This window comes from Cryptomeria japonica, chromosome 2, assembly GCF_030272615.1.
Source record: "Cryptomeria japonica chromosome 2, Sugi_1.0, whole genome shotgun sequence".
NCBI lineage: Eukaryota > Viridiplantae > Streptophyta > Pinopsida > Cupressales > Cupressaceae > Cryptomeria > Cryptomeria japonica.
The window spans coordinates 550,627,342-550,651,599 of record NC_081406.1 but is presented as its reverse complement, the minus strand read 5'-3'; the positions used below and the strand labels follow the sequence as shown (position 1 = coordinate 550,651,599).

Below are 24,258 nucleotides of genomic sequence, written 5' to 3'. Positions count from 1 at the left end.
CTTTGAATCCAAGGTTATTCCTCTTCGGCTTCATCATTTGGTTAGGACTTGTAGGTGACCTAGAAGAGAATCATTTTCTATGTCTTGATACCGACATCTTTTGGTTACTATATCTTTACACACTAATAATCTCCGAGTCATTATGGTTTTCAGGTGAAGCCGTGATTAGTGAAAAAACCAAAGTCTAGCTTCAACGCCACTGTAATTGTCAAACCCAAGTAAGCTTCATTGCTTACAAGCCAAAGGAATTGACAGATGAAAAGAAAAGAAAGCAATACCAAAAGAGAAAAATGAGATGAAAAAAGAAAAAGAAAAAAGAAAAATGAATGAAAAAGCAATATCAAAATTGGCTATGGGAACATGCGAGTAACTCCATCGGGGCTATGGACGCCCGGCTGGCAATGGAGCAATAATCGTGAGATTACAACGATAACCTCGTCGGGGCTATAGATGTCCGACTGGCAGCGAGGGTCTATCCAGGATGCTTATGAAGTTTAGACAAACTACGTAGCCAATCACGATGGAACTTGGAATTCATAATGTTCTTGTTGAGGGGAATGAATACACTTGCACACACATGGGTAATCAAAGACCAAGTGTCTTGATCCGGTTTGAGATTCACCTTCCTTGTTGACTATGTTTCCTAATTTCCTGATAAGTTGGGTTGATTTTTCCAGAGGTTCTAAGTATGAATTGAGTCTTTATATCTGAAATGTTCAAGACCATTTATTCGAGGTGGCGCTAGATGTTGAGAGGTATTCACACATCGCCCCATTGCAAATGGGAACCCCCACTTTTCCGCTTTCTAGGGTTAGTCCTTTTTGCATTTTTGATGTTTATGTTGTGATTGTCATTGATGGACACACACTTGCATTGAGATCTCCTTTATATGTATGAGTTTAGAGCATAATCGGTATTTGTTCCAACCGGTATGTTGTATTATAGTCTTTAGACTATTGGTGTTTTGCAGAATGTGTTTCCCGGTTTGAAGCGGCATGTCGACCCCAAGCGGTACGTGGATCTCAAGCGGTACGAGGGATCAAAGCGGCATAACACATTTTTCTAGTCTTCACTTTGTTAAACCGGCAACCGGTATTTTGTATGAACCGGTAAAACTTTGTGATGACTTACCAACCGGCATTTTGTGATGAGTTACCATCCACCGATTGTTTGATGGTGCCGACACTTTGGCGGTGCATTTTGTGTCGTGTTACCAGAATATGTCTAGATGCATTGAACCTAGGAAATTGTATTGTAATCCTATTGGACCGACATGAAATCAGATTCCTTTATAAGGACATCATGTCTAGGGTTTTATCTTGTTGTTATGTGGTCAATGTTGTTGCTAGGGTTTAAGGTGGTTGATGAGATAGAGAGAGTCTGAATGTGTGGAAGACTGAAGTAATGCTGGAAAGCATTAGGAACAAGCTATCAAGGATCTAACCGAGCAGTCTGTGCTATTAGCTAGATCAAACACTTGTTGATTACTCACATCTTTGACAAGTCCGTAGCCCTTAACCGAGTAGGCCCAAAAGCCTTTTGTAAATCCTGTAACAAGGTGGTTCACATCTGTGGATCTAAAATCCTCTAGCAAGGTAGTCTTTAATCGGACTTATCTCCTAACAGAGATTGAGATTCCTAACAGGATCTGTTCTGGTAAAGAACATTGTAAGACCTTAACCGGTTTAACCTTAACCGGTCTGGTTCCTATTCTGCAGATAGTTACTTGTGAGTTCCATCTCACCGTGGTTTTTCCCATTTGGGTTTCCACGTCAAAATCCCTTGTGTTATGGTGTTTGTGCTTCTGTGGATAAATGCATTATTTGCTATTTGGTTTGCATGTGTTCTAACCGGTTTGTCTGCTAAACTGTTTTACCGGTTTACTGTTAGTCTTGCAAAGTGTTTTAGTGCAAAGGATTTTTGGCATACTAATTCACCCCCCCCTCTTAGTATTCATCACTTTTTGCTTTCTAGGTTGTCTTAGAGTATTTGCTATTAGTCTTTGCATTGAAGGGCTAAAGTTTCTTAAGTAGCCAGAAGGTTCGTCAAGACAGGTAAAAGGACTAAGTCAAGAGTCTTTCTTAAGGACATGAGACCCTTGTACCTTCCAAAGGTCATGGAGCGAATTATGTTTTGAAGCCTGCCTTACCTTGGTCTAAAGAGTGAACTGCACTTTAAAACTTGTCCTTGAACTGGTCCTAGAGCGAATTATGTCTTGAAGGCTGTCCTCACAAAGGAGATTGAGCGATTTAAGTCTTGTCCTTAGGAAGGTTGGTGAGCGAAGTTTGTTATAGGTCTTGTCCTTACCTTGGACATAGAGTGAAATTCATCTTTAGGGCCTGTCCTTGTTAAGGACGTAAAGCGAAACACTTATATTGGCCTTTTCCGCCCAAATAACATGCAGTAAGTTGAATGAGAACATGCTTTATAAAGGTGAGCCAACAAATTTCAATATAGGTCCTGTCCCTAGCAAGGAAAGAGAGTGAAAAATCTCATTTAAGTCTTGTCCTCTCAAAGCTCAAAGAGCGAAATCTATGTTTTAGGTCCTGTCCCTAGCAAGGACATAGAGTGAAGTGCACTTCATGAGTTGACACAATGGAGCGAAGTTCATATGATGTTTCCAAAATTAACTAATACATGACCTTAGCGCCTAAAACAAATTCTAAGTCCATCTAGAGGTAAGTCGGCCAAGGTAAGTTCTTGATTTAATTTAATTCATGACAAAGTCGGCCTTAGGGTAAAAGACACATCCATTCACCTTAGGCGCCTATAAAGGTAAGTGTGAAATCCTCATTTCAACATCACTTCAAATTAAAACATCCCTGATTAGCAGAATCAAGAGCAGAACAATGAATTCACTGATTATTGTCAGTCCTTAGATCAGATTTAGTGAAAAATAACATGAAACAGAATGAGAGATCAGGTCAAAATAGAAGTATGAAAAAGTTATAAATCATATGTGTTGATGCTAATTTGTCTATTTTGCAGAAAATGAAGAAAGAAATGGAGAGAATCACGTTGGAGGAAGATCAAAATAAGTGTCCTAAAGAGAAAATGTCAACATCAAGATCAAGTTGCAAGGAAGATATCTACACCAGCATGTAAAGGGAACGCTTCATTTACAAGCAGAAAATACCTAAGAAGAATCTCGATTCTCTCACAGCACCCTGAAGGCATGAACGGATCAAAGGAGTTATAAGGAGAAGACATACAATCATTTCAAGGCAAGCAAGCAAAGATAGAGGGACTTAGCTATATCAATACTCCCATCACCACTACTTTGAGCGAACTAGAGAATGTTGAAGAGATCAATCAAATCAAGACTACAAAGGTGCCTTCATTAAGCCAGATCACATCCCTTCATTATTTCCTAAGAGTTGTGGTTTCCATTGGAATATTCTTCACAATTCTTTATAGGCAACGAATTAATAATGAAGGGATGTGATCTGCCTTAATAAATATTAAAAAAGGGAAAAAGTGATTATGATCCATAAAAGACAAAACTATCTGTCTTATTTAAAGAAAAAGGCAAATTTACTTCGTCTTATTCAAGGAAATGTACAGCAATTAAAAGTCTATAAAGGCAGCGATTAATTAAAGTCTAAAAAGCTACAATGGAAATTAAGGAAGAGTTTTTATCTTAATCTAACGTAAAAATGGTATGGCGAACAGTTGCTTCTCATGATGAGATGAGATATAAAATGGTGAAGCTAAGATTGGAGAAATATGGAGTAAAATGAAGATTATCTGAATTTGAACAGAAGTAAACAGTGAATAAAGTTTAATCATTTTTAATGATTAGAAGAATTTATAGAGCAGATTTGGTGAAAGAAATATAAGCATGGAGCAATGAAGAATATATAAGGAAAAACATTAAAAAGAGAAGAGATACGATTTGTAAATGAAGGAATGTAATTATTATCATAACTAAAAGCAACAATTAAAAAATAGAAGGACATGCCTCTTAAATGAAGGATATGACTCTTAGAGATTATGTAGATATAAATTGAGATTGAAATGGAGGAGTGTGTGAAAAAGGCGTGCAAGATAAGAAGACATATCTGATATACACCAAGAAGTTGACGAGAAGGTGTGTTGTGTGTGAAGACAATCAAGTGTGTGTATATATATTCAGAATTGAGGAGAAGAATATGAGTTTGTAGCAGATTTTAAAGAGGAGTATTGTGATCAGTTGTGTGGCAGACTTATGATCACCATTATAGTAGAACTTATAGAGGAAATTGATAGTGAAGTTAGTGTGTTGGTTGAAAATTTTGTACACTTGGGGAAATATACAAAATTGTGATTTCACCCAGAGTGTGTGAGTAAAACTCTCCTAATTAAGGGAAGGCTCCCCCTATCTAACTACATCTTTAAAAATAAAATGGGATGGGATAGCAGTCTTTTTCTTTCAAGAAAGCCAATATCATTTTCTCTTCACAGAAAAGTGATAGCAATTTAACATAAAACAACAGTAACAACTTTTGAAATGAAATGAGAGAAAGGAAATGAAGTTTCCTGAAAGCTCAAAGACTTCTGTCACTTCCTTCGGGGCGGGACAGCAATATCAAGCTCAAAGTCTTGATTATATGAAGTCCTATCTACCATTTTCTATACTAATGCTATCAAGAACAAATTATAACAGCTCAAAGACTGGAATATCTTATTCTTTTCTACATAAAACAATGTGAAGTAGTATAAGGTCAAAGACTCACAGCTATTTCTCACAAAATCTGCTTCTAAACTCTCTTAAAAATAAGTGCAAGCACAAAGACTTACAACTCCTCTCAAAAGAATATTTATTCTAATTTATATCAACCTCAAATATTTGCAGCACAAAGACTGCAAATCAAATTCGATTAAGTTCTTTGAAGGAACACTTGCAAGAAAGATAATATAGAACACAAACTCAAGAATGTAGCACAAAGACTTGAAGCTTGAGCAATTTCCTTCTATTTCTTTCAATTCTTGAATTCACACATGAAAGCTCAAAGACTTCTTTGCTATAAATTTGGTAGAGGTTTTGCTTGTTTTTCCAAAAGATAAAGATTTACAATAGACCCCTCAAGTATTTATAGAAGAGGAGTCTTGAGAAAAAGGTGGGAGGATCCTAACTAACTTGAGAGATTTTCTCAGCGACCAAGACTTATTCAATAACTAACTAAGACTTATTTCAACTGCAGTCCTAACTGAACACAACTTGTAGTTGCCTTACATGTAATTACAAAAGTGCAAGTAAAGACTTAACTTGCAATTTACAAAAGGCTTTTACATGCAACTTGTCAAAAGAAAAACTACAACTAAGAGATTACAAATCTGGAAAAATACAACTAAGTGTTGAAAAATGCTTAAGCTGCAGCATGTGAAGACATGAATCCTTCGAACTTTTGGATGATCATTCGTAGCTCAGCGGGATTCGGTTCGTGGGTGTTCTTGGCCACAACCATGGTCCTCACAATGGTATCATGGCATCGAAGAAGCATAGAGTCGTTCTTCTCCAAGATGGATTGGATTTCGTGCAAAAAGATTTGATGTTTTATCAGAAACTGAATTGAAGCAGCTGAAAATTGTTCGCTCCTCCATTCATTATGAATCCTCATCTGTAGATCTGCGAGCACTTCTTCTTCTAGTATTAGCTCTCCATTCTGACTCATTATGTTGGAAGAGGCCTTCTTACAATGGGAAACAATGCCTTGGAATACTTCATCCCGCAATCTCATTGCATCATCAATCTCCTCAATGAGGGATTTGAGAACAAGGACTTTATTCTCCAGAAGTTCTTCAAATTTCAAGTACACGACCCTGGAAGGAATAATGGCATGCTCCTAAAGAACACTCAACTATTGTTGTGGCATGGTGCGCCAAATTGTCAAACTACCTTCAACCCTTTCAAAATTTTGTTTGAAAGTGTTAGAGGTATGATTCAATTTTTCTTCAATGGTCTCCAACTTAGACATCATTTGGAAAATGTCTTTCAGCACTTGTGCACATAGATCATGAAGTTGATCCACCCAAGAATCCAACGCTTGTACTTTTTGAGCAGCTCTTTCAACTCCCCGAATTGATTCTTGGGAACCAGAAGAACTTGTAGGATTACTCCCTTCACCAGCAGGTTTTGTAATTTTATGAACAGCTGCAACAAGTTGTCGGTTCTCTTCTAGCTTGTCTTTCTTTGCTAGAAGTTCATCATACCATTGCACTAGTGAGGCTACAGATTGTTGGGCATCATGTTTGACCACTTCATGCATTTGTTTACCCAATTCAATCCTTGTAACCCTGTAATTAGCAGCTTGCATTTCCTCACATGGCTTATCCGCAAGGGGCTCAACAATATCTACCACTTTCATTTTATTGCTATCAATAGTTACTCTTGAGATTGTCTTGGCCTTTTTAGCAACCTTGGGCCTAGATTGTTTGAGTTGCTGATAGTCAAAGACATCAGGAGAGATTTCCTGCTTCTTCCTCTTTGGGGTAAAAGAACTAAGCCATGGAGGTAAAACAACTAGTTCTCCTCTAGTAGTTGCTGAAGGCGAAGGAGAAGCAGTTCCTGTTTGAACAGTCGTGGTCACCCTAGGAGGAGTATCTATTTGGATGGCGACCATGGTTTGCTCAATAACCAATGGGCATGAAGATTGCCTCATAAATTCTTCAAAGCCAAAAGTAGAGGTATCAATCTCTGACAAATGGATACATGCAGGAGTATTCTCAGGAATTTCCAGCGAACTCTCTTGTTGATGATCAGGAGGCGGCTCAACTGTTGAAATAGGAACAGTATTCTGAGGAGACTCTTCCACTATTATGTCAGGAGGAGAAAGAGCCATCTCAATGGAAACTGAGGAAGGAGTCTCATGAGGTGAGTCTGAAGCTAGAGACTTAGGAGCATCTTCTGATTGCTGTCCTTCTTTTGGATTATCAGGATTGATCACATGAACGTGAAACCGAGACTTTTCCTTTCCATGAACTATCACCTCCTCAGGAGGAAGCACTATTGCCTGACTAACACGTAATTTGATCTTGGTGCCTGGAGATGATGCACCTTCCTTGTTGTCAATCTAAATCTCAGACTTACCTCCAAGAGGCCCCGTAGAGTCATTTTCTTTCCCAACCTTGATCTTGATGAGTCTAACACCATTGCCTTTGAGCCAAGTGTTAGATAGGCTGAAATCTTTCAAGAATGGATGTGCATTCTTTATGTGACCATTGGATTAAAGGAAGTGGGGCTTCCTCAACCCTTCGTGAGACGTACTCTGGATCGAGCACGTGACCATCATCGATCATTCCTTGCAGAATGTTCGCCAGGGTTAGATCAATAACCTGCTCAACAGTAAGCCTGCAGTAGTCCATCTTGAGAACCTCCATTTCCGTACGGAGATCTACCCAAATATCCTCAATATGATGCACTTGCACGAAGGACTTTTTGATCTTTCCCTTCATACCCCGGTAATCAAAATCTGCCCTAGACTTAAACCTTTTGAGTTTAATCTCTTGCATCTCAGTCTCCATAGCTTTGGCTTTGACGAATGTGACAAGAGAATACCGGCCAATTTTCAATGGGTTTGTTGTAGAGATCCCCATTCCGACCTTATGTCTGATAGATTGATGAGCGTGCACAGCCATGATCTGTCTTCCCAACTCCATAAGAATGATCTTATTAGTCGGGTATCTAGGGAGCATATATGGTTGCCCGCTGTAGCATTCGACCCTCACATAAGTGAAAGTTGGGAATTGAAGAAACGAGCACCCATACTCATTGACTCTTTCCCATGCTTCATCTGACACCCTTTTGTTCTTTAGAGTCTTGTCAAATTGACACATGAAGTAACCAAAGAATGCATCTTGAACTCTTCTGAAATGTAATCTGTTGGGTCTCAAAGGCAGTTGATCATAATATTCCCACACAGGTATAAGCGAGCGATCACCCTTGTTAGAAAGACCAGGGAAATGTTTGAGTGACGCTACCAAATACGCTAAGTATGAATTCATGTAGAAAGTCATGGTGGTAGGGACTGCGGCAAGTTGCTCGCACAAAGCATCACTGATAATCTCTCCCCATGATATATGATGGGATTGCCTTATAAACATGGTAAACTAATACATCCAGGGTTCAAAAACATTAGTGTTCAAGACCCATCATCCTGCTGAGAAGAGTTATGATGTCTCCAATTTCCCACTTAAAGTCACAACAGTACAACTTAGCCCACCTTGAGAAGGCGGCTCATGGCTCATGAATCCACCTGTTGATATGACGTTTACAGTCCTTTTCCCTCTTGACATAGTACTCGGCTGCACTATCGTTTGAAATTTCCATATAAACAGGTGCTGGTGGTATTCTGAAGACTTTCTCAATTGTATCTGCATCAAGGCGGATTATTGCCTCACCATCATCATTTTTAATGGTTCTCGTCTCCTTGTCAAAGTGATGGGCGCAAGTGAGAACAAATTCAGGTTCTAGGGCAGCCATTGGAAAAGCGGATGCGTCATGGATGTGGCTGTCCAACAGCCGCTGCATATTACTATCCTGCGGATCCTCCACTCTCTTGACGAATTTTGACATGTTCACATGCCCTATCTCCATGTCTTTTATGTGATCCAAAGGAGAGGAAACTTGCGAAGGTGAAACTTCATTCTGGTACTTGTCATATTTATACTTCATCTTCTTCGGAATAGGAGAGGATGGTAAATCTGACATTGAAGGATAACTTGGTATACTACGATAAAGATTTAAAAGTGTTAAGGCAACATCATAATCAGCTGCAACTAACATTTTTCCTTCTTCAAATGGGAAGAACTCCAACCCTTGCACTTCACAAATTTGTGAGAGAAAGATGGGAAATAAATGGGAATGGTGGAAATTTGACTTTGACCAATTTCGGATCTTGGGGAGAGTTTTACAAGTATACAAGTTGGGAAGAATGAACATGCAATCGGACTTTTAAAACCCAAATGCAAGTATACTTGTAAAACGGAAAATGGAGAAATGAGTGAAAAATGAGAATTAGACTTGTGGGAAATGACATGAACGGAAAGTATGGATATAAACAATATGGATGGATAAAAATAGGAAGGTTTTGGAAATGTCATTTTCTAGAAAATGGGAAGAACTTTGGACATGCAATCCGGTTTTAAAAACCCGATTTTGGAAGGATGGGTATTTTTCATCTTTGCAACTTGGAATTTCACTAGAAGATGGTTAAATTCTTATAACCATAAGGGAAGATCAATTATTTTCGTCCAACTTGTAATTGGGATTTAAAATCTCGAATACAAGTAAAGAGGGAAAATGGGGAAGAACAATGCAATTCACAAATTGCTTTGCAAAGGGGAAAATCTCTCTCACAAAACCAATTTTTGGGGCAAAACCAACATATACACAAATTTACAACTAGAAAGGAACAACAAGAAGACAAGAAAACAAGAAAAGAAAAGAAATCATACCTTGTTTCAATCTGAAATGCCTCTTCAAAAGATGATCAATCTTTGAAAGAAGGGAAGAAAACTCTTAAATAGAGACTAACTGCATTCCAAAACCCTAGCCACGTTTTTACTAAAACGCCATAGGCAGCAAAACGTGGCACCAAATGCAAATTTGTAGAGCCAAATCGCCAAAGAGAAATTACGCCTAAGAGTCCCAAAGCAAAACGCCTAAGGGAGAGATGAAAACGTGGCACCAAACCCCCCAAAACGCAGCCTTTGAAGGATCACGTGGAAACGGTTTTAGTAGAAAACAAGGGTTAAACCGTTTTCCAAAACAAATGCAACGTGTTCTTAGACACACAAAAATCGCCTTGCAACAATATCGCCTCCTTGCTCCATGAATCTCCACAAAAATCCTGAAGAATTTGTGGCAAAATTGTATTAGGAGAGGAAAATCGGGTTCTTGGGAAAGAAAGACAAGTTACATTTTACATGCAAGAGAGAAAATCGGGTTTTAATTCCTATATTACAAGTTTAAAATGTTACTTTTCTTTCAACAAGGCAAAATCAGGTTTTATAAATCCAATTGCAAGTTTAAAATTCTTCTATTTACACTTTATGGAGCAAATCGGGTTTTTTGGACACAATAGCAAGTTTAAAATGTCACTTTATTCCATTTCTAAGCAAAATTGGGTTTTGGAGAGAGAGATGCAAGTTATAATAACTTGTAAAGGGAAAATAAAATCCCTACAACAAGTTTTAATAACTCAACACATGCAATAGGGGAATAAAATCTCCATTACAAGCAGAAGACACTAAAATAGGGGTTTTACAAAAGAACTACAAGTGACTTCTAAATATGCAATTTAAAATTAACTTGTAACTTATCCAAAAAATCCCTATTATGACTTAAAAAGCCAAAAAGCATCAAGGGGGAAATAAAAAGTAAGTTACAAGTTCTTTTTTCAATAAAGTGCACTTGTAATTAGCCAAAAATTTCCCTACAAAGACTAAAACAAAGAAAATCATTAAAACTTGCAATTCAAGGAAAATTTCCCACCTGCAGTTAGGGAGAAAAAACCCGAAATTGAAGGGAAGACATAGCAAACGAACCTAGAATGCGATGAAATTTGAAACGTGGTTTGAGGATGGACTGAGGATTAAGCCAGTCCAAGGGCGAAGCAAAATTCTGCTTCGGGAAGCGTGTTGTAGAGTAAAATTTTCATTTTTTGACAAAAAAAAAATTCAAACAAAAATGAGGACAACATGGTGCTTCATATTGGTGAGGGCTGGTGCCTCATATGGTAGGGGTTGGTGCCTACAAAGTTTGTATAAATAAGATTAATATAAGCAATATTTTGTCGTGATTTTTTCCCTTTAGGGTTTCCACATAAATCTTGTGCTATGTTGTGTTCATACTTGCGATATCTTGCATGTGTGGTTGATTAATCTTTATAAAGTATTGCTATTGTATCTAATCAAGTTTCTTTAAAGTAGAATTTGTTGATACATTGATTCACCCCCTGCCCCTCTCAGTATATACATGTGCTCTTCACTTACGTCACTATATTAGCACCTGTCTATGTATCCGTTACTTGAATGAGGCAAACTTTATAGTATAATAATTACAATTACAATATTATATTAATATATTATAGTTATATAGTTCTATAATTATAAATATGTTAATATAACATAATAATATATATAATATGGTTATATTATTGTTATTCATATATTATCATTATTATATATTTTATAATAATATAATAATAATAGTTTTTTTCAAATCTGATTTTTCCCATTTTTCCTTTGTTGCTATGGTTGGAACCTCATTTATTAGTTGGTAAGAAAGTTGAAAAGGCATTCGGAAAGGAGGATGAAGTTAATTCTTCATGTGCATCTGTGAATGGAAAGGATTAAATTGGTCTTCATGATAGTGCTAAGATCAAAGGGTCTTAGTTTGTTGTATCAACAACTATTGAAACATCATATGAAGGTATGGACATTTGTGATGATTCCTTGAGATGAGTATAATACTGTCTACTCAAAAGGTTTAATACACCATTGATCCCTGGTTGGAATTGCACTACCTTTTGGGTTTTCGTCCATCAAGAAAACCATTGGGGTTTTTGTCCCTTCAGTGAGAATCTAGCCACCGACACAAATATCTAGAGCATAGTTTTAAGATTCGTGGGACTCACCACGGATTCGCGAGTCCATTGGCAGGTCAAGTCGACTCGCCAAGGACTTGCAAGTTGAGTCCTGGCGAGTCTTAACAAAAGACTTGCAAGTTTGTTACAGGGATTCGCGTGAGTTTTTGCAGACTCATGTCGCCCAACATGCACGCCCAGCCACGTTTTAAAGTGGTTTTTTTTTTTCATTTTTCACTCATTTGGCATTCTCTTTGGCTAAAAACAGGTTTGTAGGGTTTGGAGAAGGAGAGGAAACATGTCAAAAAATTATCTAAATTCTTTTTTTCAAGTCACTCATTCTCTCCATCAAAATATATACATGAAGTCACATTTCAATGTCTTTTTCCTTTCTTATACTTTAAGTTATATTTCATGTATATATTGGTAGGATGTTTGAGAGTGGTTTCAAATCTCTAGGAGTTATAATGCGAATTCTAGGTTTTAGAAGATCTTTTAAATTTTCAGGGAATCAAATTTAAGTAATCAATAGGCTCCTATTAGCATTCTCTTGCTCTCTATTTCACTCACTTTATCTACTCCGAATTTTAGACCTATCTATCTCCCTATCACTCTTCCTCTATCCCCTCTCTCTACCACTATCTATCTCACTCTCTCCTCACTCCCCCAAGATCTAGACCTATCTCTCTACCCCTCTCTCTCTCTCTCACCCTCAGACCCTAGCAGGTGGTGCTACCCTCAACCTAATTTTGGTGAGCTGGAGAAACCACATCGGACTCCTAGAACTAGACCCTCTAGTTCTATCTTTCCCTTGGTTTTCACTAGAGCTGGGAAGAGGAAGATGTAGTCTTCTCTTTAGTTTGTTCATTGTTGTTTCTCACATTTGGACATATCATTATATGTAATTTTGTAACATTTATAAACTTATGCTGCTATTATACATTTTAAAGTTTGAAACTATGAGTATGAATGATGAAATTTCAAATATTAAGTGTTTGGAGATCATATGACTGTTATGACATTTGTAAAGTTTCAATTATGGCTCTTATGTTCTCTAAATGCATTTTCTTTTCTTTTCTTTTTGTAAAACTACGGTTTTTTTTTGCCAAGTCTTCTCACGAGTCCGAGTTTTCAAACTTTGATCTAGAGGGAAAATAAACAATATCCATAAATGATCTCCTTTCTTCTCCCCAACCTTCTTTTATAGCTTTCCAAAACAAAATTTAGAAATTAATTATAAAATCACCTTTTCAATATTAATTTCAGTTTTTCTCATAAATATGTCCTCTTACAAAGTGACCCACACTAAATATTCTATTGACATAAATAAAGTAACTTTATTAAATAACCAAGTATCAACATTTAGTTAATTAAATATAAATAATCTCAAGAAGCTTAAGACTTCAAAATTTCTTTAGTTAATTATTCTATGACCTTCTAAATAATTAAAATTAGTTGTATTTTATTTTATTTATTTTTTCGACAACTTAATTTTAATCATTTAATTGTTCTCTAAGGCCAAATAAAAAGGGACATCACAATTGTTGCGTGAATCTTTGGACTTGAATGATGTCTCCCTAGACAATGCTTGGATGCTATTGGATAACACCCTTGTTATTCAATTTAGAATTCTTGGAGTGTTTTTTAGCTCTTCAACAAAAATAGAAACTTTTTTCCCTTTTGCAAAAAAATCTATGTTGATTTAGTTCTTGCATGATCGTAGGTGGAAGAACTTTGAAAAGCTCATATTTTGTGATGTCCCCATCTAAACGGTCAAAAAATGATGATGCCCACTTTAAAAAATGGAATTTAATAATAAATAATATATAATTAAAATATAAAACTATATATGTATAACCAAATAAATAAATAGAATGAACTAAATAAAATCTTAATAATAATAATAAGCAAGATTTAATATATTTTATATTTATTAATTATTAATATAATGACAGAAATTAATCATTATTTAAATTCATTACCAAGATTAATAAATAATTCTTAATATTACTAGTGCAAAATTCCTATAAGAATCGCACTAAGTAGTGACGGCTTCTCTAAGAGTCACAACCCTTGGCGTTTATGTATTTTGGACAGACGTGACTCCAATCAGTCATGTCTCCTCTTTAGAATCGTGACCAATAGTCACGACCTGTGGAGGAGTTTTAATGGGGCAGTTAGACTTTCAAACAACACACGACAGGTTTTTTGGAGGAAAAAGGAAACAAGTGGGGAAGAAGAATGGCTGTAGGCACATACATCTAATATAATCATATAAGGATATCATCTGCAATTATCGAATAGATGGGAAATGATTAAATATAGTCTATGCTCATAAAAGGAGGACAGGCAATAACTTCTTTGTTCTTGGGGGTATCCCCAGGGGATGTGCTTATTACGTATGCCTAATATATGAAACTTGATAATGTCTGTATGCAGAATTTGATAGTAGTATAGACTGCAATACGTATGAGACATTTCATTTTATATATAATGGCAGACCATGTCAGATCTGTCTGCCTTTACAACCACTATTATACTAACAACTGATAATCTTACAAGGGTTAGGAGGTTTAGAGGCAGTACTCATAAACTTCTTTACTAAAACTTACTAATTGACAATTAAAGAAAGAATATAAAATATATATTTCAGATCAGATCAGAACTGTTATTAAGTTACAGGCAGTAACATCCTTGTTCTTGCTGGTATGCATGGAGATGTGTTTAATATTAATGCTTAATAATAATAATATGATTATAGGTAATAATATACTGATTATAATTATTGTAATATTTATAAGAATAATATTAATAATATCTGAAAAAGATGAATATATATATATATATATATATATATATATATAATGCTTTGATCAGACAAATAAACATTAGAGTATAAATCAGAAGAATTCTAAAGTTAATATCAGGAAGAAGAAAATGTTTTTTCTGTTATGACTGTCTGTGTTTAAGAAGTTGGGAAAGGAGATGTTCCTAATATGGGACATTACAATCGGTTTGACACTTGCATTAAGAACTAGGGATGTATGATAGATTAACAATTTATCTATTAATAGTTAATTGATTGAGCTGCGGAATATCACTGATTCGATGCATGTTAAGGTGGAATTGTCTCCTAATATATTTAGTTTGAGTCATAAGTATATTGAAATAGATTGATCATGGTTAAAACTTGTCTCAGCCTATTAGGGGACATTACATATTTAGGTTATGTTTATGCAGCTCTTTCATGATCCTAGGTGGAAGAACTTTGAAAAGCTCGTATTTAGGTTGTTTTTGCTAGGAAAGAAAACAAATGGGTTGTTATCTGGGATTTTAAGGCTTTGCCTATAATTCGTGATTCTTCTCCTTTTGGGTGTTCACACTCTAAACAGTCAACATAAGGGCATCCTCGAATGTGGGTGGTGGTGGTGGCATCTCCATAACTTGTTGGAACAACAATGGTGCTATATGGTCTTCTCTAGGGACTTTTCAAGATGTAATTGCTTTCCAAGATGACCCATGAGAGCCTTGAGTGGGCGTTCCTTCCTATCATTGGTTATTTTGGATCTCTGCCTTTTGTTATGATCCTCATAGGTTTGGTGGTGTTCATAATTTTAGAGGTGTGGCTTGCCTCATTTCGAATAACCTCGACTCTCGAGTTTCATTGTTTTCTTTTGATGTCCAGTCCAAATAAATTCTACTTCAGGTTCATAGGGGGCCTCTTCCTATTTAGGATGTCTTCATTGTCGTATGTTCCTTTTTGCTTTAGTTGTCTCCTTTTTTTATTCACATTGATGGGCACCTCTACGTAGACCTTTATCCAAAGATTTTCAAATACTCCACATTTGGAGATATCATTCTTTTGGGGAAAATTAATGGTTGTATCAAGACCCCTAGGCACTCATTCATGATCTTGTAGAGAACGAGCTGTCTTCAAGAGATGGATCTAGAGGAGTTTGGTTAACAAAGAGTTTTTGTTGATGGGAATATCGTTGTTACACCCTATAGGAGACAATTCTTCGACTAGGTGACTCTTAGAGCCTCCACATTCTCAATGGACTTATATGTTCGCTTGATTTTGATAGATTTCCTTTCTTTTCTCACAGTGGTGATACGATTGTTGTGTACTTTGTTCTTGCTTGCAAGTCCATCCCCGACATTTGTAGTTTCCTCATTTTCCCTCGGCTTCCACTTGTTGATCATGATAAGATGACATCCATGCTTCTTGCTTATTCCCACTTCTTACATTCACCCTCTCATCACATCTCCTATCACTAGAGATGCAAGTATACAATTCTCCACTTTGTTGGTGATTGTATTCTTGACTATTCTGCTTGTCTCTCCCTTCTTTTTTATTTATTTATACAACCTTCATCTTCTCACCATTGATAAAATCCATGAATTCCTTAATTTAAGTCTTTTGGGATGTTGGGCTTGAATCTTGTCCCCACTTCATATTATCCTTGATCTCCATGCATATAGGGATCTTGCCCTATGAACTAGTGTTTGGATGATGATTGCAATTGTCTGCATCCATCAAAGGCTCCAATTCTCACTAACACATGACCCTCTCTCTATGCCCTCCATTTGTGAAGAATATTGTTGTCTTCTCTTTCTTGGTTCTTGGTGACCTTCCCTCCTTGCTAATCTTCACCATTCCCTCAAACATTTTGGGCACACTCTTTGCCCAAGGAAACCTGGAAATATAACCTTTGATATTAGCCCCAATGCAGGAGTTTTCTATTCTAGCTCTTGGTCCTCACTTCACCACCTACTTTTACTATTTTCTCCATAAGTAATCTTAAGAGAGCTATTGTGAAGTTTTGTACAAATAGAGTAGTTCATTGTGAAGGCCTACAAACTGAGTTTCTCAAATATGATGTGGGTTTCCCTGCCTCCCCTTTGCTGAAGATTTTCAATGAGGTTGTTTGTTGGGGTTTTCCTAAATCTTTGCCTTGGTATCTAATTCATCCTTTTCTTATGTCTAGGGATCTTGCCAATCTTGGCAACTACAGGATTATCTTGATTGGGCATACATTTGCCAAACTTTATGCCTTAACATTAGACATGTAGTTTTTTGAGTACATAGAGAAAGGTAATCTTTAAGCTTATGGACAGGCCAACTTTAGGGGAAATTATTAGGCTATTGACCACTTCTTTACACTCCAAGGTGTTATTTAGGAGACTAGTCAACAATCTATCACAACCTTTTGTTGTTTCATAGATGTCAATTTTGCTAGCTTGTAGTCAACCTTAGTAAAAGGTCATATTTTGAATATCTCCAAATGTCTTCTTTCTATCTTTCAATTCTATTACAAGGGGCAACCGTGGTGATCCAATTTGCTTACACCAATTTGTGGGTCCAATTTTGTGGTCCTTCATTTAGCATGAAGCTTGCCTCACATTTGCGTCTTCCACTTCCAACATATCCTCTAGAAGATATGTCTTTTCAATAACATCATCAAGCCTATAGTTTTTTATGACTCTAAGGTTTGGAGCGTAACCTGGGATTTGTTGATTGGGTCTGTATTGAGAGTGCTCAAACTCTCATGCTTTAAAACATTATTAGGTGCAAGTGAGAACTATTGCTCCAAGCATTGTCTAGGTTGAGTTTGCTGCCCAACCACTGTGTCTTGAGACTATCTTCTAACTTACTTTGTCATACATAAACTCAGATCCATGGGAGATTTTACTTTTGGCTGTGATATACATCTATATTTAGCTTTTTCTTCTTTTGAGGGGATTGCTTCATTGGGCCCAACTTGGTGCCATCATTATTGATACTTTGAGACTAGCTTACTTCTTTGTTATATTGATACATTGTTTGTATTTGATGCTTGAGGACATTCAAAAGATTGGACAGGTCAAAAGTGTGAAGATGTTATACAAGTTACTAAATTTATTGACACCATACTTCTGTTCTTTCTTTGATGAGAGAAAGAAATCGCAAGAGGCCTGTGTGACCAGGGGTGACACAATTTGTCATCCACTTCCTCATTTTGTAGAGTAGTGTAGCCACAATTCCTTCTTTCAAGAAGATGTTTGTGAGCAATGCCTCAACGGAGTCTCCATATTCCAAAATGGTAGAAGGGGAGAAGGCTGCAAGTATAGTTGTTGATTAGTTATTTATTAAAGTGTATAGGAGTTACTTAGGGTAAGTAACAATCAGAACATAAGTTTAATAGCAAATTATCTATTCCTTTTTTGTTTGAGTTTATTTTGTAAAAATTAAACCATGGATAAAAAGAATGCTAATAGTTGCAATACTTATCTCTGTCCTTCTTCTCAGTCCTTTTGCTGATGCTGCTGTTGTCTAAAAAATCAATAAACTGTAGTACTATGTTGAAATTCAAACTGAACTTTAAAGTTTGATTTTTATCACTCTCCTTCAACTTGAGATGAAGAATGTCATTCAAATAAATAAGGAAGCTGTGTTTGAGGTGTAAATGGCAGATTGTGGTGTTGAAAACACACACATTTTAAATTTTTTTACTCAACCTGGGTGTTTTTTAAATTTTTTTGACTTTTGTAAGTGGGGATGTCTGGCTGCCCTGGAGATGACCAGTCATACTCGAATTGTTGCAGCATTTTCTATCCACTTTTTAGCAGCACCAAGCAACAGGGGGCACTTTAGATAAGACTTCTGCTAAAGGACCTTGTCCTTTTGTTTGTTGGTCAAGAGGCCAATTTGGTGCATATTGTAATGTTTGCTTACCTTGTTTAAATGGGACATTTGTGAAAAGTGACTAAACCCAAACACCATGGATGGTTTTTTAAGAAGGCATCTTTTTTGTAAATAAACTATCTCTCTGTCTCTACCCTTTATATTATTAATATAGAAAAAGGTTTACATAGACTTTCAAACTTGCCAAAGAGGGAAGCTCTCACAATGCAGGCAATTAATGCTAGAGAAACAATCATAGAGCAATCCCCATATACAAAATGGGGGGGAGAAACAACTATATGCTATAACTAGAGACTATCACAAGCTATTAACCAACCCTAAATTAAAAATAATGTTTTTTGGCATGGGATCTCAGAATCGTTTTGTCTTGAACTTACTATTTTGAAAGAAGTTTTCTTCCTTTGGACCATATTATACCCGCTGGTCGTAGCAGTATAGAACTTTAATCACAGCAGTCCTAAATTCTAGACGCAGGTTTATAAGCATTAGTGATTAAATAATGCAAGGGGCCAACCAGGATAAAGGTAATTAAGATTTGGAATGATCAATTATAAGGAGGTCTGACTCAAATTAAGATGTATGGAATTAGACTGATGGCCGACCTCACTCATAACCCTTGGCAATGGCAAGTTAATAAACAAATTTGCATTTAATTCTAATAGACCAACCCTCTTAGAAAGGTCACCTCCGTTGGGCGAAGTGGTGTTTGGAAGCTATATAAGCAAACTTTTTAAGGCTTAGCAGACTTATAAGCAAGGTTGCACGGGTACGAGGGTACTTGGAGACTTTGGAGACTGGTGCTGGTACTGGTACGGCTAATTTTTCAAAATAGGAGACGTGGGTACATGGAGACGCCAATTTCTTTTAAATATAATTTAATAATTTATAGAAATTCTGAAAATATAATGACATTAAATATAATATAATAATTTAGTAATGGTTGTTGCAACGTTTTAAGAAATCCTTGTGACCTGCATTTGTTTTGAGCATTGTTTTTCTTCCATTTGTACTACATTTTGATTATTTTGTTGCGTGTGTTTTGTTTTGTTTTAACATTTTAAGGTTTCCCTTTTTTTTGTTTGGCTTGGAGACGGTGGGAGACGGGCAGATACGTTAGCGGGAAGTCTCCTCTCTATGGAGACGTTTCCAACCAAGTTTCCGGTGCGGGATACGCGTCCGAGTCTCCGATAAGAGTACCCAGGGGCGCGGTACGAGTACCCATGCAACCTTGCTTATAAGCGGATCTGAAATAATTGAAAAGAGATTTTATGAGCAGACTTTAAGGAAGTGTATAAGCAGATCTTAAGACATATGAGCAGATCTTGGGAAGGATATGAGTAGTCTTCAATATAGAAATCAGACCAGAAATCCTTAATATTGCAGGCAGTGGCATTGTTACTCTTTTGTGGGGCAAAATTAGGGCATTTAATCAAAGGAAACATTATAGACCACCATCCCATTGGCTGAGTTTTCATCCCTAGGATCCTCAAGGAGCTGGGCACAATCCAGAGAGAAGTGTTCCCTCCCAGAAAGATGGCTGGCTACTTGTGAGTTATTGGAGAGTTATAACCCGTTGCCATAACATTACCATCTGAGGAAGGAGCCTCAAGATTTTGGCTGCATTTTTCTAGAGATATAGTGGGAGTAGAATTTGTGTCCATCTCCTTCGATATAAGATTCCTCAACTCCTTTACTAATTGGGATCCTTGCAATTAGACTCTTAGCCACACTAGACTCTTAAAAAACCTTGAGTTCATGGTAACAGAACCACAACCCCCTTGAATATAAGTTTTCATGCCTTGTCAACCCATTCTTTCAGAATGGCAGGATTTGGCCAAAAACTTTCGCATTTGCCAATAAGGGCAGATTTGGACAGGGTAGCATCCCAGACATCCACTTTTTATTAGAATCAAAGACCACTTTGAGGATAAAATCTGCCTTTTAACACGACTCTGCTTTCCATATTCTGCCACTTTTTGTGGAATCAGAAAAACAGCCTCTGGTTCATCTGTAGCCTTATTTGCAGAAGTGTTCAGCTCATCATTGAATTAAGTGGTAGATCCAGACAAGGGTTCAGTCCAAGCAGAGTCCCATCTACAATCCTCAACATTGACTGAAAAAGATCAGAAGAGGCGGTGACATGACCCAAATTTTCATTTTCAAAAGTTCAAGTCGGGCATAAAATGGAAGCAAAGAGTAAGGCCGAACAACAGCAGACACAGTGGAAAGATGAGCACATAAAGGACATATAATAGCAAGGATCTTTTCGTTTTGAATGTGTGTTACAAGGTATTATTTTTTGTGCATGCAATCACTATGTGGTAGTTTTCTTTCTGCATATACTACATAGAAATCAATATTGTTCTTTGATTATTAATAATTCACAAGAAAAACACATTAACTGAGAATGGTAAAGTGGTGAATCAATAAGCAGAGAAATAATAGTTAATCAAGATTAACTATTTCAAACATTTATTGGGTGGCTCTTTTTCTGAGGAATTTCCAATGGTTTATGTATTTCAGCAGCTAAAATGCATCATTGCCTAACTTTCTAGGTACCATTGTATCAACTTTGTACATTATTGTGCTTATAAGTATTATAGTTCATGAGGATGTTATAGTAATGTGGGATACTGATCTCCTGTAGGAAGTATAACTGGTTTTGATTGAAATTTAATTGAAATCAAACAAATGAAAGTTCAGCATTTCTCACTGGAATTTATAGTCATTTGCATTTGAATTTTCTGAATTTAATCTTTTTTTAATTCTGTTACCAGGCAGATTGTCATGCCGCAGTTGCCTTTTCATTACTGTTAAGATTGAAAAGACACATGAAAATTGTGTATGGACTGTCTGATGCTCGTTGTCAGGTAAGTTGCATTTTAGCTTGTCTATCTGATGCTCTAAATGATGTCTTATTTGAGTTGCATTTTAACAAAATGACCATTGAGATAATTTGGATGATTTCCTCTAATGGAACATGATATCAATTCTATTTTCCATTGTTAAACAATTGCAGGCGTTTTCTTCTACTGAGGCCATTAGGTTGGGGGATGTTTTGACTAAACAAAATATACCATTTAGCACTGTGGGCATTCCTACTGCTTCCCCTAGGACTGTGCAACAAGTGCTTGAACAATATCAGGTGAGCCTGTTTCTATTTTGTTTTGTAAAGATTTCAATAATATGACTATCTGCTATTACTAATTGTGAATGATACTGTTATGGGGTTTTTGGTCTGCTACGTCCAGTATTTGTTGGGAAATTGATATATTTATTTCCATCAGATAAAAAGGTCTGAGTCACACAAGCTTTACACCTTTCTATTGATGTGAAGGCCTTTTTTCTGCTGCATAAACTATAAAAATGATAGAAGTTATTCTTGTGAAAGCATAGTTGTTGAATGTGTAAATTGACAAATGAGAGTTGGAGCATCTGTTTGTTCTATTGGCTCCAATTACATTTGTATTTGTCATGAAATTTACACCATTTATTTCCATTAGTTTAAGGTCTCAATCAAACAAGTCTTATCTTTCAATTATGAATAAATACTATAGAATATGTTGTTATGGAAGTATGTCTTGGACATGTAATTTGACAAACGAGAGTTGAAGCTTCTGATTGTTCTACTTAAAGTAAATCAATTTAGGGAAATAAAAATAAAAATAAAATGATATCAGTAATGGTTGGAGGGAATGGGAGGTCAATATTGATCCACTCTGACAAAATAGATGTTCACAGCAATAAAGGATAAAAACCATTTTGTATTCAGAGTGACTTTGCTCCTACGGTTGCATATGATCAATGTACATTAATGTGTTTCTCTTTTGTTTCTCTTTTTTGGTTGAATCAATAATCCCTTTTCAATAGCATTTTTTTCTGATGGTGTCCTTGGTACATCTTCCACTGTTTGTTGCATGAAAATTACTTTTATAAAATGGTGAGGTGATTATGCAAAAATTTATGTGAAGTCTAGTGAAGATGTATACTTTAGCAACTTAGCTCACTGATACAAGTGTCTTGCCTCAAAGGCTCTACCTTCCATCCTCCTCTCCTCTTCCCTCTCCTGTGGGTAGGCCATGGCTTTTTCAAGTGATGAGTTGTTGAAATTTCTCTACGAACATTCTGAAATACTACAGTTATCAAACCAAACTTCCAATCAAGAGTGGGAAATGGATGCTCCCAGAAAATGAATAGCACTAACAAGGTTTATTTGCTATTGGGGACTCTAAAGAAGTGTGGTTTGATAGAGAAAGGTCTCTAATCTGTTGATTCATACTGACATACATTAGTCTGACATAGTTAAAGCTTATACTTGAAGCTCTGGATCCATCAGAATTGGGAGCATGGGGTTGGTATGTGTGCATCTAGAGGAGAATAAGCAATTTTTTCAAGGATGTCCCTTAATCGGTTTAGGCAATTCATGAAACCTTGCATGCTGGCCTTCAAACCTATACAACATGGCACTTCATCCTCCCTTACCCAAAAGAGAACTTTGGAATAAATTTTCAACAAACTCAAATAGGATTATGGAATTTTTTAGTTCATTGGAACAATTTTCTTTTCTTCAGAATTTATCTTGAAGCTTGGTATTCTAATTATTCATGTATTGGTGTATATTTAAACCTTTAGAAAGCCGCCTCCTAATTGAGTTTTCCTTAAACTGGGTGGGATCGAGTACAAGCAGCCCATTGACTTTGAGAATACTCTCAACAATATGGGTTCAATCCCTCACAGCAAAGAAACATATGTTAATAATGTTGCAAGTCAAGCAGCCATGGAGTTATGTAAAAGAGCTTCTGGTAAAAATCTTTGTATTCAGTTTTTACGTTGACGGCCCAGATATCATTGGTGGATGAGAGAGAATGGAATGAGGATTGGCAATATAGCTCCATAAGTAGTATTTGTGATGCTAAGGGAGGAGGGAGTAGAAACCAAGAAAATTTGCTCTAGATAACAACATGTAAAATATTTTAGGAATAATCTCTAAGCGGAAAATCTCTAAAGGTGAAAAGCTTGAATTCATCATTACAAGTGGGGCAAGAATAATAACATTATAAAATGTGAAACAGCAACGAAATAATGAAGAGATGGACTAAATAAAAACAAAATTGAAGTGATAAGACATATAGAAACAAAAATGAGTAAATTAAAATAGAATTGAAGTGATTAGAGTAAATTGTGATTAAAATAAAAACAAACTTGGATTGTTTGAAGATAGAAGCATACATGAGTAAAAGTATATGTGCAGAAATTGTCCACATTGGATTTCAAATGACCCCTGCCCACAACTACGCATAATGTAGGCTTTTAGCACCTCACAATTTTTTTCCTAGCTCTCCTTTGTAGTTTGTGGCATCAGAATAGGTTCAGGATCTCTGCAATTTGGTGAAAGGAATCTTAGAGCCTCCATTTTGTAAGCGTGCTACAAACCTTTCACACTTGACAGATCCAAAATTTCCAAACACATTGGTATTCTTTAAGGAATACTTAGATCAGTTAAGTTTCCCCTTGTGCTTAGCCCTGCCTTGAGTTTGTCCAACCAATTCAAGGATCATTGGGACATGAAGATCTGTTTGATGTTTCTATCATTTTTAGAATCAAGGCTGGAAGTTCTAGAGGAATACTGGGACACACATGAATCACATGTGGATTCGTTAGTTTCACTATTTTTGGTGAACCTTGGCCAATCTTTACAATTGGATTTTGAAAAATTAGAAACCCTTCTGAGGAGAGGAACTCTTCATTTGTCATTGTGCCAGACATTTTTTCATAGTGATTTGTAGATCCACTAAGGATAGGGAATTGATTCTTTTGAAAGGACCTTTGTCTTGGGACAAAGCTTATCTTTATATGAAACCTTGGCATCCCAAATTCGATCCTCGCACTAAAACATTCTTAGAAATTCTAGTTTGGGTTTGACTCCCAACCTTTTGTTTCTTTTTTGGCTCTCTTCATGCCTTATTTCCATTGATAATTTGATTGGAAAATTCATTATGATGTCAG

General features: G+C 36.4%; 1 protein-coding gene across 4 annotated transcripts in view; it reads left to right on the top strand.

The window, feature by feature from the left end:
- The window catches only part of LOC131030360 (sister chromatid cohesion protein SCC2), a 210,478-nt gene that overhangs the window by 147,926 nt on the left and 38,294 nt on the right, over window positions 1-24,258 (top strand). For all 4 annotated transcript variants that reach the window (XM_057961149.2, XM_057961148.2, XM_057961150.2 and 1 more), the window contains 2 exons: window positions 21,030-21,122; window positions 21,272-21,397. In XM_057961149.2, coding sequence (XP_057817132.2) covers window positions 21,030-21,122; window positions 21,272-21,397 — 219 coding nt within the window. The remainder of the gene's footprint in view (window positions 1-21,029; window positions 21,123-21,271; window positions 21,398-24,258) is intronic.